A 14,878-nucleotide genomic window follows, 5' to 3' on the forward strand; every position below is an offset into this window, starting at 1 on the left:
TGACTAGAAGGTGTTTTCCTCAAGGCTTTTCCCCTGCTGAAAAAAATAATGTAAGACTGTTCCTCCATCAGTGACATCATGCCCCATTCCCTATGCAGCATGGGAGAGAAGGGTCAGAATCAGACAAATAAAAAAAAAAAAAAAGAGCAAAATTGTTACCTGTCAGATAAGAGGACTATCTTTAAATGTCCAGCTTCTGTTGATGATACCCATCGCTCTGTGATAACATCCTATATCACAAAGTTTTACACTGTAGCAACTGAACAGAGAACATATTCTTTAAAAGTAGGAAGCCAGTTATTTCTTTAAGTATGTTATTTCCCCCTATCAAAGCGAAGGCAGTTAGTAAACAACGTAGTAGATTCAATTAACTTAAAGAGTGAAAAGCTTCTTTTGGAAAAGTGACTGTTGCCATATGAGGTGGGGAGTGGTCCTGAGCTCTGAAAATCTCAAAAACAGCTCACTGAAGTAAAATGTCAATTCTGTTCCAACATCATGAGGCTAAAACACATCAAGGCTCATGTCAATCAAAAACAATTTTTTTTCCTTCAAGCATTAGTCAGAGGGAAACTCGACACAGACATCTAAAAAGCTAAGGTGGGAATTGGTCATCAACCAATCTGCTGTTCAAACTCGAAAGAGAGCTAATGTATTCTTTCATAAAGCGAATATATTCTTTAGTAATGCCCATTCATCATGTCCACCACAGCGGCAGCCAAACAGCTCATGTGTGATTTCTTAATGGGCCCATCATGGAAACAGTCCCACTCTTCTCCAGACCCAAACCACAGCACGTTGCCAAGCTCTGGAGAAGTGAAGCGAAATGCTTACCCAGCCCTTCGGGGATCCCAGTCTTGTCTTTAGAGTGCTTTCTTTTCCCTCGTTGCTCCAGGCATGGAAGGCCTCCTAGGTTTTCAAAACACAGTTTCTTGTTGATGAAAAGGAAGAGGACAGCCAGAAGAACCATAAAGACTCCAACTGCAGACAAGAAGCCAATGGCTTCAGGAGGGACTGGCAAGAGAACACAAAGGAAAAAATATCATTACAATTACAGTGACCCAACTTTTAGTTCCAATACATGATCAAATTTATTCAGAACCTTAATGTTTACTAATGAGAATGGCAAATACTCTATAAGTCCTGACTCTTGCTGGCACCCCCAGGACTATGTACAGGGAAAGGGAAAAGGACTATTCCAGGTACATTCTTCGAGTCTGGTTCCTCAGACAACAGACTTCCATACCTTTGCCCATGTGGTTCCTTCTACCTGGAATACAACTCTTCTTGCTCCTATCCTCACCCTAACATTCAACTTCGAGCACGCAAACTATAAGGGAGCTTTCCATCAAATGTGTTGAGCTACAAATGGTTGACCAGTGTTATAAAAGCAAGTCTCTGCATTAAGAAACTGTGGTACATTTATACAATGGAGTATTACGCAGCCATAAAGAAGAAAGAAATCTTACCATTTGCAACAACATGGATGGACCTAGAGAACATTATGTTAAGTGACATAAGTCAGACAGAGAAAGACAAATACCATATGATTTCACTTATATGTGGAATCTAAAGAAAAGAATAAATGAATGAACTAATCAGAAACAGTTTCAGAGACATAGAGGAAAAACTGAGGGTTACTAGATGGAAAAGGGGGTGGGGATAAGGGCGAAGGTGAGGGGATTAAAAAGCACAGTCAGTAACCACAAGATTGCCACGAGGATACGAAAGTCAATTTGGGGAATGTAATCAATAATGTTGTAAAGATTTTGTAGGGTATCCGATGGACACTTGTCCCATTAGGGAGACCACCTCAGGGAAGATGTAGATGCCTGATCACTGCACTGTACACCTGAAGCTGAACAATAATGAATGTCAACTACAAGTTTATATATATATATACACATATATGTGTATATGTATGTATATGTATATATACATATACATACATATATATGTATGTATATATACATATACATACATATATATGTATATACTTACAAGAAGCAGAGTACAGCATTAGGAATAGAGACAGTGGAAATGTAATGGCTGTGTGCGATGTCAGAGGGGTAGTGGATGGGGGGAGGTGGGTTGACACAGTGTGAGGGATATAAATGATAAATGTCTAACTATTACATTGTTTTGTGCACCGGAAACTACTAAAAAGAAAAACTCAAAAAAAAAAAGCAAGTCTCTTAATAATACAGCTACCTGAAGCTTAAAAAATAATCACTTGAAACAAATTACAGACATGTACATCTATCAATAGTAACGACTGGAGGGAAAGTCATTTCCTGGATACATTTTTGCAAATCCAACTATGCAATATGACGATGATGATTATCAATAGTGACAAAAAAACTCCTAATCCATGCCATCCAGATAAGAAATTGAAATTATATTTTGACTGCTAATATTTTAGAATTTTGGAAGATGAAATTCCATCTTCCTCCTTCTCCTCATCCAAAAATCCTGAGTTTCAAATGACCCTGGTTAAGTGCTATCCAGTTAAGTGCTATCCAATCATTGAGCTCAGTTCTAAGGTCCATATAACAGGGAGATCGAGCTCATTTGGGGTTAAGGGAAGATTTCTCTAAGGAAATGACATTTGAGCCAAGAAAACATTCAGTAAAGAAATCCAGAAATCAACTTGTATAAAGGAATCAATTACAGAGTAGGTGTCAATATGTGTTATCCAAGAGAGTTGAGTATATGTGAAAGCTTATGAAAATGAATCTCGTAAGAGCAGCTTTAGTCCTTGGACAGGTTTAATATGTGCGTTAATAATATGAAGGGATAATAACACTCCACACTACCATCCAGAGAAACAGACAAAGGATGAATCAAACCAGTCCCAACCCCACAAAAAGATCAAGAAAATGAATAAAAACTGCCTCACTGAATCTGTCTAGTGGCAAGCCAATAAAGAGAACAAACAAAACAAAAAATAGCAGGCAAGCTAATAGCTCTGTAGTCTGCAAAAAGATAATAGTGCCTCCTCTCAAAGCCAACGTATACCATGAAAAAAAAATCTGCACATATTGATTCTTCCCTCTTCCTTCAGAGGCAGCACAGATAGCGGTGATTACTGGGATGGCTTCAGCAGTCACACTGCCTGGAAGAAAACCATACTCTACCACTTATTATCTGTGTGGCCTTGGGCAAATTATTTATCCTCTCTGTGTTTCAGGTTCCAAGTAATAAAAGGAGATAATAAATATAGCTACATCCAAGATTAAATGAGGTAACACAGAAAATAATCTGTGTGGCATCTGGCACATAGAGAGTTCTCAAACAGGAGTAGCCATCTTCTTCAGCATCACCATCACCATCTTTGCAAAGCTGTTCAACTGTCTGGGAGCAGTCAAATATGGGGTGCATATGCTGCTTTGTGTGCAGTCCGTGCTCTGGACCCCATCTCCCTCTCTTTTACCAAAACAATTGTCTCTGTCTATTTGCCCCTCACTTCTGTATTTCCAACTACTCCGCCTTGTTGGTACGCCATCTTGTTCATCTGCATTAAAAGAGTATTACGCAGCCATAAAGAAGAAAGAAATCTTACCATTTGCAACAACATGGATGGACCTAGAGAACATTATGTTAAGTGAAATAAGTCAGACAGAGAAAGATAAGTACCATATGATCTCACTTATTTGCGGAATCTAAAGAAAAGAATAAGTGAATGAACTAATCAGAAACAGTTTTGGAGACAAAGAGGAAAAACTGAGGGTTGCTAGATGGGCGGGAGGGGTGGGGGGTGGGGGGGAGGGTGAGGGGATTGGAGGGCAGTCGGTGACCACAGGATGGCCACGGGGTTTGAAAATTAATCTGGGGAACGTAATTTAGTGGTTACCAGAGGGTAAGGGGGTTGGGGGGTGGGGGATGAGGGTGAGGGGGATCAAATATATGGTGATGGAAGGAGAACTGACTCTGGGTGGTGAACACACAGTGTAATTTATGGATGATGTGATACAGAATTGCACACCTGAAATCTATGTAATTTTACTAACAATTGTCACCCCAATAAATTTTAAAAATAAAATTAAAAAAAAAAAAGTGTACCAAGTATCTCCCCTCCTTTAAAAGCCCCTCCTCACCACCTTGTGTTCCACCATAGCCCTCTCTCTTTTTCCCTTTCCTACACTCATTTCCACTTTCTTACCTTCAAAGTCACTAGCATCCTACCCAGGTTCCCACTGATCTCCACGTGGCCAGCCTTACCCCCTCAAATCCCTTCTCCACCCAGTAGTCAGTGATCCCTCCAATATATAAGTCTGATTTATTCAACTGCTCTCCTAAAACCCTCTGTAGTGGACTGAATTGTGGCCCCCAAAAGATACGTCCACCCTGAACCTTAGAATGTGACTTTATTTGAAATACGGGTCTTTGCGGATGTAATTAGGGTAGGATTTAAGATGAGATCATCCTGGATTAAGGTGGGCCCTAATTTAATGGTAAGTGTCCCTCTAAGAGACTGAAAAGGAAAAGGCACAGAAGAAAGTCATGTGAAGACAGGGGCAAAGATTGGCGTTACGAAGCCTGTAGATGAAGAACGCCACGGGTGGCCAGCAGCCACCAGAAGTTGGGAGAGAGTCGTTAAACAGATACTCCCTCAGAGATTCCAGAGGAACTAGCCCTGCTGACACCTTGAATTTGGACTTCTGGCCTCCAAAATCATGAGAATAAATTTCTGTTTTTCCAGGCATCATGTTCGTGGCAATTTGTCATGGAAACCCTAGGAAACTAATACACCCTCCTCCAATGGCTTTTCATTACCTACAGGACAAAATTTAAATTCCTTAACTTGGTTTACAAGGCCATTCATGACCTAGCTACTGATTCCAGCATTTGTCATTCATCATTCCCCAACATCAAACTCTGTTGTCAGTGTATTCATTTATTTCTGGTTCCCCAAACATATTCACCTTTAAATAGGCCATTTCAACTCCATGAGACAGATGCTTACCTCTCTTCTGGCTGACTCTGATACTACACTTCCTCTGAAAGCCTTTCTTGTTCTCTTCAGGAGGCTAGATGCTTCCACTGTATGTTTCCACCCACACAACCCTTGACAGCTTTTTCAACAGTTTTCAAATGTTAAATTTTAAACTTCTTAAGAATAGGGACTCTGCTTCGGTTATTCACTGTATTCTCAGCAGCTAGCATAGGTAGGCACTCAATAAATATTTGATGCCTAAATAAATGTTGAACTTTCTGTGTTACAATGCATTGAAAAATGTACCTACCAATGAAAACTTCTGGAAAGAAAAGATATACCTCAAGTGGGTCAGTAACACTAAGGACACAGGGTATGATTTACATAAGATACCTTATTAAGAAAAAGAGGGTTCATCTTTCATTCATAAGCAGAAACATTTGCACCTAATAATTCCATTCATTAATGAAGCTAAATTTTTATTTTTGAATAAAGTTTATTTTTCCATGATAAAGCTGCATGAAGTTGATTGCATAAAATCTAAAATATATAGAAAAACATGAAGACAACCAATGTTAAGACTTTGTGCACTTCCTTTCAGTCATTTTAACTTTTCAAGTTAGATGGCGGACAACACTAGAAATAAGTACAAATCTATCTGAAATGATGAGAAAGCTTAGTTTGGCAAATGTGGTTATTTCAACAGAGTTCATGTTCCTCCCAGAATCTATCCATTTCAATTTCAATTTTTTCTATGTGTTCATGGGTACTTAGTGGGAGGTCTGAAGAGGTGCAGAAGGGGTTGCTAGCAAGTGCTTTGGCTAGTACAGAAGCTTCTGTACTTTCTACATGAGAAGAGTATCACAGAAATGGCTAAAAAGTTGGTAGTGACCCTAGATTTGTAAGAATTGTTTAACCAGGGTCGTACACAAACTGTCCTCCGTAAAAGTGATTTAAAATTCCAAACATAACCCAGCAATTCCACTTCTGGGTATATAGCCAAAAGAATTGAAAATATATGTTCACACAAAACCATGTGCATGAACGTTCATAGCACCAATATTCATAATAGCCAAAAAGTGGAAATATCTCAAATGTCCATCAACTGATAAATGGATAAACAACATGTAGCATATCCATACAATGGAATATTACTCCACAATAAAAAAAATGAAGTACTGATACATGCTGCAACATGGATGAACCTTGAAAACATTATTTGTAGTGAAAGAAATCAGACACAGAAGGCCACATACCGTAAGATTCCACTGAAATGAAATGTCTAGAATAGATAAATTCATAGAGAGAGGAAGTATATTTTGTTGTTCCCAGGATCTGGGGGGAGGTAGAAATGAGGAGTGACAGCAAATGGGTATCAGATTTCTTCCTGAGGTAATGAGATTATTCTGGAATTGGATATTGATGATGGTTGTACAAGTTCATGAATATAGTAAAACCAATGAATTTTACACTTCAAGAGGGTATGAATTTTATGGAATGTGAATTTTAACTCAAAAAAAAGTTTAAATGCCAAATACATTTTAATAAAATTGGGAGGAAATATGAGAAAAATTATAATAGTTTTCTTAGATTTGGGTTGAAAGTGATTTTCTTCATATTTAAATATTCTGTAATTTTATTATTCAATATTTAGAATTAAAAATAAAGCTTAAATATAATAGGTTATGAGAATTGTAGTCAGCAGAGCTCTACCATCAATGTATAACACTGAACACAGAATGCCAACAGCTCTATCAGAATGAGCTAAAAAGGGCTTGATGCTTCATTTGAGTCTAAACAAAATGAGAGACTTTGGCAGGGAAATTCAAAGTCATTTTGCATCCCACATATACAAATGCTATAGTAAAGAATAAGTATCACATGTATCATCCGTAATAGATGACAAGGGCACATATGTCAAGAAAGTTAAGTGCCATCTGCAGAGTAACTCATCTGATTATTCCAGTAATTACTAATTGGAAATCAGATGGCTGTGAAGTTCAGTCACTAGTTCATATTGAAAACTTCCTCAAAGTTAAATATATCTCTCACGTTCCACTGGATAGCCCCATCTGTTGATTTTCAAGCAATGGCTCAAGAAGAAGACAGAGCATATAATGACATAAATAGAGAAGCCTCTTCATGTCACACAGTTACTACATGTTTGCAAATTTCATTCTATGGTTGAAGAGAACTTAAAAGTTCTCTATGAAGAGATTTTTTTAAAAGTCTGATCCATTGCAGCCATCTGACTTAGAACAAGAACTAGAAATAAGATGAAAGGAAGCTGAAATTTTTATTTAACAAAATGGTAAGGGGGAGAATCAGAATTAAAGGAACAATGACAATAGAATCGTAAAAAGTAAAGTTATGATTTCTCAGGAATAAACTTTCTTAAGCATCACTCTGAGGACCATGAGGAATCTCACCTAAAACGTGAAGAAATCCTGAGGTAAATCTAAAACTCTATTCACTTATACACACTTGCCAGTATCCATCAACCTAAAAGCCCTGTTTTCAGTGATGAAATTTCAATTTTATTCATCCCTTTGAAAAGCAGCATGACTTTCAAATTGTTTCTATGAAGTTCTCAAGCACGGCCATGCAGCAGAAGTCCCTGACTTGAACCTGAATTTGTTCATCTTAGAATTCCAGGATTGATCTAATGCACAGCATGGTGATTTATACTATAAATTTCAAAGATGCTGAGAAACTAGATCTGAATTGTTTTCACCACAAAACAAAAAAAGAAATTATAATTATGTGACATAATACATATATGTTAGCTAACAATAGTGTGGTAATCATGATGATAGAGTGGCAATATATAAATGTATAAATGTATCAAATCAACACATTATACACCTTAAACTTGTACAATGTTATATGTCAATTATATCTCAATAAAAATAAATCTAGAAAAGAATTCAGGATTGCCTGGGCATGTCTATATCCTCCTACAGAAATCCATCCACCTGAGGATCCAAGGAGCCTCCCAAGAAGGACAAGATCAGAGTAGAGGTAACCTGATTACAGCACAGGTGTCTACCACTCAGGCTGACCCAAGCCCAGACTCCTTTTGTCCCAGGGCCAGGAGGTGATAATAAAAGCTATATCGTTAAGATAAGACCAACTTTTGCAAAACAAGGAGATGTTTTCAGAAGCAATTTTGGTGCATGAAGAGTTATGGCCCTTGACCTATACAGTTTAGGTTCAGACTTTCTCTGCAACTACCAAAAAGGACAGTAAGCAATGAGAAACTTTTAAGAGTTGAACACCAATGTGCCAATTCCATTTAAAGCTACTTCAGTGTACAAATTCGAAATACCTGTACAAACAATTAGACTCACTTTAACCATTACCTGTGATTTTACAACCGACAAAATTAAATAAGTTCCTGAAAAACTTATTTAATTTAATTTAAATAAGTCACTTAAAAAATTAGTACAGAACAAATTAAACTAAGTGCTTTAATCTTCCTTTTTCTCTACAGTGATGCTTCTGGAACTAAAAAAATAAAGGAACAAAGCCTTTGACACTTAGCAGCATATTATTTTGCCAGTGTCCTAAATTTAGGTTTAGTTAAGCATTATAACCTCAATAACCTTCATAGGTAGTCAATTTTTTTTTTAATTTGGACTATGAAATATTTTACATATATATGCAAATGGGTAGTTCCATTTATATTTTCTTCCTAGTAATAGCTAACAAGGATATAGTAACTACATATTTAAAAGAATTCTTTGGAAGAAAAAAACAGACCTTTCAAAAAATAGGAAAAAATTGGCTTAATGAAACCTAAGTGCAATTTCAGCATGTTCCAAAATAAAACATAGCAACATATGGAGTCGCTAGCAACCAATCATTTCTCAACACACTTGAGAAAACAGCATTTGGGGGTATACATGGGGTGCTATCTTTAATATAGTAATATATGTGTATTGAAATGTGTCCATATTCTTCTGAGAAGTAACCTAACCTGCTTTACACATTTAAAATATAAATTCTCCCTTAGCATTAATACACACACACACGCACACACACATGCACACGCACGCACACACACACACACACACACACACTTCTAGAAATCAAGAATTATTAACAAGCGTGTTCTCCTTTCCCTTAATACTCAGATAGCTCAGAAACAGAAATCAATGATGAAAATAGCTGAAATGCACCAATAGGACCACAGAGGGAATATTTGAGACTTCTTCACTTGTGTGAGTTTGTAGCATGAATATCATTCATTATACTCACAACTGTTAGGCACAGCCGGAGTCGTGGGAGACCAAAATTGGTCTATTCGAATTTATTTGGTGTGTTTGAGCTGTGGGAGGTCAGGCTAGAAAAGACCCTAACCTCCCCGAGCCAAAGGGGTGTGGAGTTTTATAGGAGGAGGTAAACGAGACTGTTCCCCCTTCAATGCTTCAGGGGTTCTGTTGCATGGTCTCTAGCAACAAAGGGTTTCGGGGCATGACCAAGCCCTCCCGTTCCACATGCTGGCCCCCAGGTCACCATCTGGACCGCCCAGGCCCACTGAGCATAAGCCCCTAGGAGACAAACACAAGCCAGCAGGTAAAACATATAAAGCAAGACAAGATGGCTTTTAGGATAAGATGGTTTCCACATTTCAGGTGGCTTCTCCAGGCCTAAGGCAAATACAAGCCGGCAGGTACAAGGTACAAAGCAAGACAAGATGGCTTTTAAGATAAGAACCATGTAGGCTCCTGGCCTAAAGGTGGCCTAACAACAACTGGAACATTATTGAACTTAATATAATTATGTGGTAAAATTGGGAACATATGCCCAATAAAAGCATGTCATTTAAAACATTAGAGAATGTGCACTTACATGATTTTTGATGGAACAGTTGTCTTTCAAGTAAAATGAGAATATTTTTATAAATGAGAGAAATTGAGAGACAAGTCTACTTCAGACAGACAAAATGTCTTTAAAGAAATGTATCCAACTCTTTTCAACTCTCCAAAACAAATGCATTTGGAGAGCATTTGGAGTGAAATATAATTTTGATTTGTTGATAACTTCTTTATTTTTCAATTCACAGGAGACTACCCACACAGTGAGACTAAAATTTTAAGAGTTGTTTTTCACCAATCTGATACTCTCAAAAAAAAAAAATTTCTTGCATTCTGAAACAATTAAACGTTTGTAAAGATTATTATAAAGACTCTTCAAATTTTAACTTTTGACCCCCAAAAGTAGTATGTAAAGCTTTGTGCTGAAAAACTAAGGAGAATATGGGGCATCTAGAAATAGGAAGAAGATTCAAGGGCAATTTACATTCCCATTTTCTCAGACAATATAAATGTTTTCTTGTGTTCAGAGAAAGTCATCCATCCACAAAGATAAAAGTTCATCCTGTTACTAAGAATTTCTTGGGAATACTCAAAATCCACTGACATTTCAGCTAGGAGCATAATGTATAGCCCCTAACAGTAAAATGGATTATCCACTATTAGCATCCCTTTCTAAAGTTCAGACCACATGACAACTATTTAGGAAAACAAAAACCAAACAAAATTATCATTGTATTCAAATAAAATAAGCATCTTTTACCGATTCTAGCTCCTTAGTGGAAGCTAAGAAGCTTCTCTGTAGTTAATTTATGAATAAAAGCCCCTTCCAAAACAGATGGAATTCTAATCAATTCTCAGATTTCTCTACTAGAAGTATTTACTGGTTCTTTTTAACTACAAAAAAAAAAAAAAAACACCATAAAATGTCTGTTTTACTGTCTGTGCTAATTTCATTTCATTATATTATTGGAGTAAGCTATTATTTTCCCACTGGTTCCCATGGCATTTTTCATTATCAGCTGCTAATTGTCTAGCATTCACATAGGACTGTGAACCAAGTAGGCTGCTGCGGGGGCTGAAGTTCTAGGGGAAGCTGAACAGCACTAGGATTCTGCATTGTTATTATTGTGACACATTAGAAAGTTTCCACCCACTTATGTGCCCACATCACTGCTGCACAGCGTCCACACCCAGAGGGGCTGTGCACTGAAGCATGGGAGGCCATCTGCACTAGACTTTCCACTTGGTGATTATCACACATCAAGGGAAGATTTCACGGGCCAAACCATTGCAGCCCTGAAAGCCAGAGGTCTAGCATTGATCTTAAAACACAACTATGACAGGTCCATCTAAAAGGGTTCCTTAATTCCCAGCCTTGAGCACGGGTACCTGACTCTGCCCAGTTACTCTCTCAAACTTCTCCCCCATTTACCCTTCCAGAATCGAGGCCAAGTTAGGGATTTAAACATTTTTTGAAAGAGGTTAGAGACTTTTAAGTAGATTTTGAGATGTACTGCTCCTTGCGATTATTCCCAGTGGAGACTTAGATATCTGGAGCTAATTACATTTGACCTTAAAAATTCAGAATGTGCCAAACAAAAGCTATTAGAAGAGCCAAAACAACATGCAACATTTCACACATTTAGGTCAGGAGGGAGTTGTGAAAGTCTCTTAAATAGCAAAGCAAACAAGAACTATAAAAGTGGGACTTTGAGGCACAGAAGCTGGTGCTTTTATTCCTCATGCTTTGCACGCACCATGTCGCAAAGTCTTGGGAAACAAAGCTCTGATTTCATAGCATGCTATGTGCCAATCACTTTCACCAGAATATTGAGCCTGTTAAGACACCTGTGCCTCTCTGGGCACACCCCCCCTTTCAGGGTACAGGGCTGTCCTCACCGGATCAGTCATAGGGGGCTGAGTTTCTTCCACAGGTTAACCAGGATCATTCTAATGTTATAAAACATGGAAGAGGGAGGTAGAAAGCTAAGCCTCACTTAGTGGTGTGTCCTGGTGAGACCTCCACAGTCTAAATACTAGTCCAGGGTTTTAAAAGTTTACCTAGATGGATAATCCAGTATTACAAGATGATATTTAAAGTTTACCCAGAGATGCTTAGCCTCTTGAGGACAAGTTCACTCTAAATAAACCAGCCAGAGGCTGAAAGGCAGGGGGGCAGAGCAGATACAAAGAGAGCATTTGACACTGAGTTAGGAGGTTCAGGTCCAGCACTCTACTACCTAACTCCATAAACTAGAGTGATGTGAGGTCTGAGCGCATGTCTTGACTACGTGACAAGTATGTACTGTCCCAGCAATAATATATGTGACAAAGAATGACATCAACTCTTATATATAATGATGATTCCTGTCCTGGGAACTAGAACAAAACTTGTATCTATAAAATTACAATCAACTTTGTATCTGGAGAGTGGCTCCACTTAAGATGAAATTATGGGTCAAAGGATTACCTAGTAAGCAATGAATAAAAGCAAGTGTAGGTGGATCTTCTTGAGGTCTATTACCACCCGTTGACAGGGTAGATGACTCAGCTTTCTTCTTCCAAGGACTCTCTTGCTCAGATCCCAGAAAGGCCAGTTGAAATCTGAATACCCAAACCTCTGGATAGAGCTAGAACCCTCCTCACTCATCCTTCTTCAACTTTTCTTTCTACATGTCTAAGTCATCATGAGAATCTTTTGATGTAGGGATCTCCTCCTATCACTTCAACCACTCTCTCAAAGTTCCACTTCTCTGCTCACCTCTCAGAGTCTCTATACCACGTTTCCCTGAAAATAAGACCATCAGCTCTAATGTGTCTTTTGGAGCAAAAATTAATATAAAAGGCCAAGAGATCTGACCAAAATTCCCAACAATATGGTGGCAGAACCAAGACCAGAGCCGGGGCTCCCTGTGTGTTCAGACAGTGTTCATTTCTCCATTCTCTGCTGCTTCTCCCTGACATCCTCTCACAGAATCAAAGCATCTTTGGAGTAGTGCCCTTCTCCCCTCTAACATCTCACTAAATGAAGGAATCCAGTATATACCAACTCTGATTGACAGCCATCAGCATCTACTTGAATCCTTCTAGTAGTTGGGAAGGTCAATACTCTGCCAAGTAACCCATTTCTTCTTTGTCCATATCTTCTGGGTAGATATTGTTCTTCACAGAGAAAGCCAGTATCAACCCTGCCTATAGGTAAAGACAGCACTTATGCCTCCAAATTTTGTTTCTCTAACCTAAAGAACTGTAGTTTCTTCCACTATTCCTCAAAACATATGGTTGTGATGCCACAATTTTCCTGGTTGCCCTCTTCTGCCCCACAGAGTATGACCTAGCCCTAATCAGCTTTTGGCCTTGAAAATAAATGAGAAATAAAACCTTTGAAAAAATATCCTTCAATACCTATCTAATTTTTTCAGTACAAAATTGCCATTTCCACCAGCTCTATAAGATGTCTAAACAGTAATATGCAGGACCTCTTGACAAAAAATATTAGTTGAGAATATTCTGTTTCCAAACCAGTTTATATTTGGTAGAGACCTAAGGAGGAGATATAATAAGCATTATGCAAGTACCATCTAAGAAAATAAATCTTTAGGGCCACAATATCCTAGAACATAATCAAATCAAACTAAAACTTTTCAGAATGAGTTAAAACATCTCAAGACATTCTCTCATGTTTTTTTCCCTTCAAACTCCATCCCAAGTTTAGGAAAGCACTCACTAAAGTATCAATTCAAAACCAAAAATATTCTGTAGATATCTTTGATATGATCACAACCATCTAAAAACTTCTGCAGAGATTCTGTTTCAGAATCCCACTGTGAGTAGAAAAACCGGGGGGAAAAATGTATCTCTTAGTGTATCTAACACCTCCCAGCTAAACTTTCAGTATTTAAACCTAGTGGAATACTATTTTGATAACCCCAATGATATCTCCACTGAAGAGAGTTAAGATAAAATAGAACCAATTCTCCTGCATGGAATACCAACCTGAGATTACTCTTCCAATAATTCAACTGTTTACTGAGCACCCATTCATGACTAGAGTTGAGTCCTAACTCCAAGAAGTTTAGTAAAAATGTTCAGGAAAGCTTTCATATATGGAAAAATGTATTCCACACACGACTTGAATAAGGGGATACAGGGTCAATTGTAAAATAAGAAAATTTTTAAAGGAGGTTGAGTGACTTAGCAAGAAGCGCTTCAACAACTTGATTTAAAAACATCCCATTATCTACATCTGTAAGCAATGCCTTACCTTACTATTAATATTTCTAAAATTTTAACAATCTACAAAAAAATAGAGACCAATATCTGAAACTTATAATTTACATAATTCACCTTGTCAAATTGAGGAAGGTAGTATACTTTTTCCAATTTTTTGAACATCTTTAATATTGCTAAACAAATTAGTATGACTGATGAGCAATATTTTGGTATATGTGGGCAAACAAGCCTTGCATGACAAAAGCAAAGAACTCTTCTGCCCTTGGATGAATTTCATTTGGCTCCAGATATTTTCTGAAATGCTGTTGACTTGTCTTTGGATATCATCTTTAAGATAAATCAGTCCACTTGTCCACCAAAAATGGAAATTAACATCCTGCCCCACTCTCCACTGAGGCAAGCGCACGAGACCATGCTGTGGGGAAAGGCGCACATTTGCAGCCTTGGTCATGAGGTCCATCCATCTACGAGAGGCATGGAGACTGGGGAGGGAGCGCTAAAGTGAGCCACAAAGCTAAGAAGAAAAACGGGAGATTCTGCTTGACCAGAAAAGGGGGAAGCCACAGGCTAGAGCAAGAGAGGATTCAACAAGAGGTGCCAAACAGGAGGCTCCGTCTCACGGAGGACGGGAGCGTGCTGCAGAAAGGGAGAAGGGCAAGAACTTCTCACAAGGTCACTAAGGACTGAAAGAAGAACTCCAGATTGCAAGGAAAAAGTGGAGGGTTAACGAAGATTTCAAAGATTAAAAAAAAACAATTGTCACCCCTTCCTAAAGCAAAGAATAACCTGAAGAGTGGGGACATTGATGTAGACCTGAGTTACTATTGATTTCTGTATGAGTTGATGTTTTGACGGTGGAGCTGTAAATCTCAGAGCTTGGGGGGGGGGGGGT

At 38.2% G+C, this 14,878-nt stretch overlaps 1 protein-coding gene across 3 annotated transcripts in view; it reads right to left on the reverse strand.

The window, feature by feature from the left end:
- Nucleotides 1-14,878, reverse strand: part of SYT16 (synaptotagmin 16) — a 221,021-nt gene that overhangs the window by 117,557 nt on the left and 88,586 nt on the right. For all 3 annotated transcript variants that reach the window (XM_033106917.1, XM_033106915.1, XM_033106914.1), the window contains one exon: nucleotides 832-1,011. In XM_033106917.1, coding sequence (XP_032962808.1) covers nucleotides 832-1,011 — 180 coding nt within the window. The remainder of the gene's footprint in view (nucleotides 1-831; nucleotides 1,012-14,878) is intronic.

This window comes from Rhinolophus ferrumequinum, chromosome 6, assembly GCF_004115265.2.
Source record: "Rhinolophus ferrumequinum isolate MPI-CBG mRhiFer1 chromosome 6, mRhiFer1_v1.p, whole genome shotgun sequence".
NCBI lineage: Eukaryota > Metazoa > Chordata > Mammalia > Chiroptera > Rhinolophidae > Rhinolophus > Rhinolophus ferrumequinum.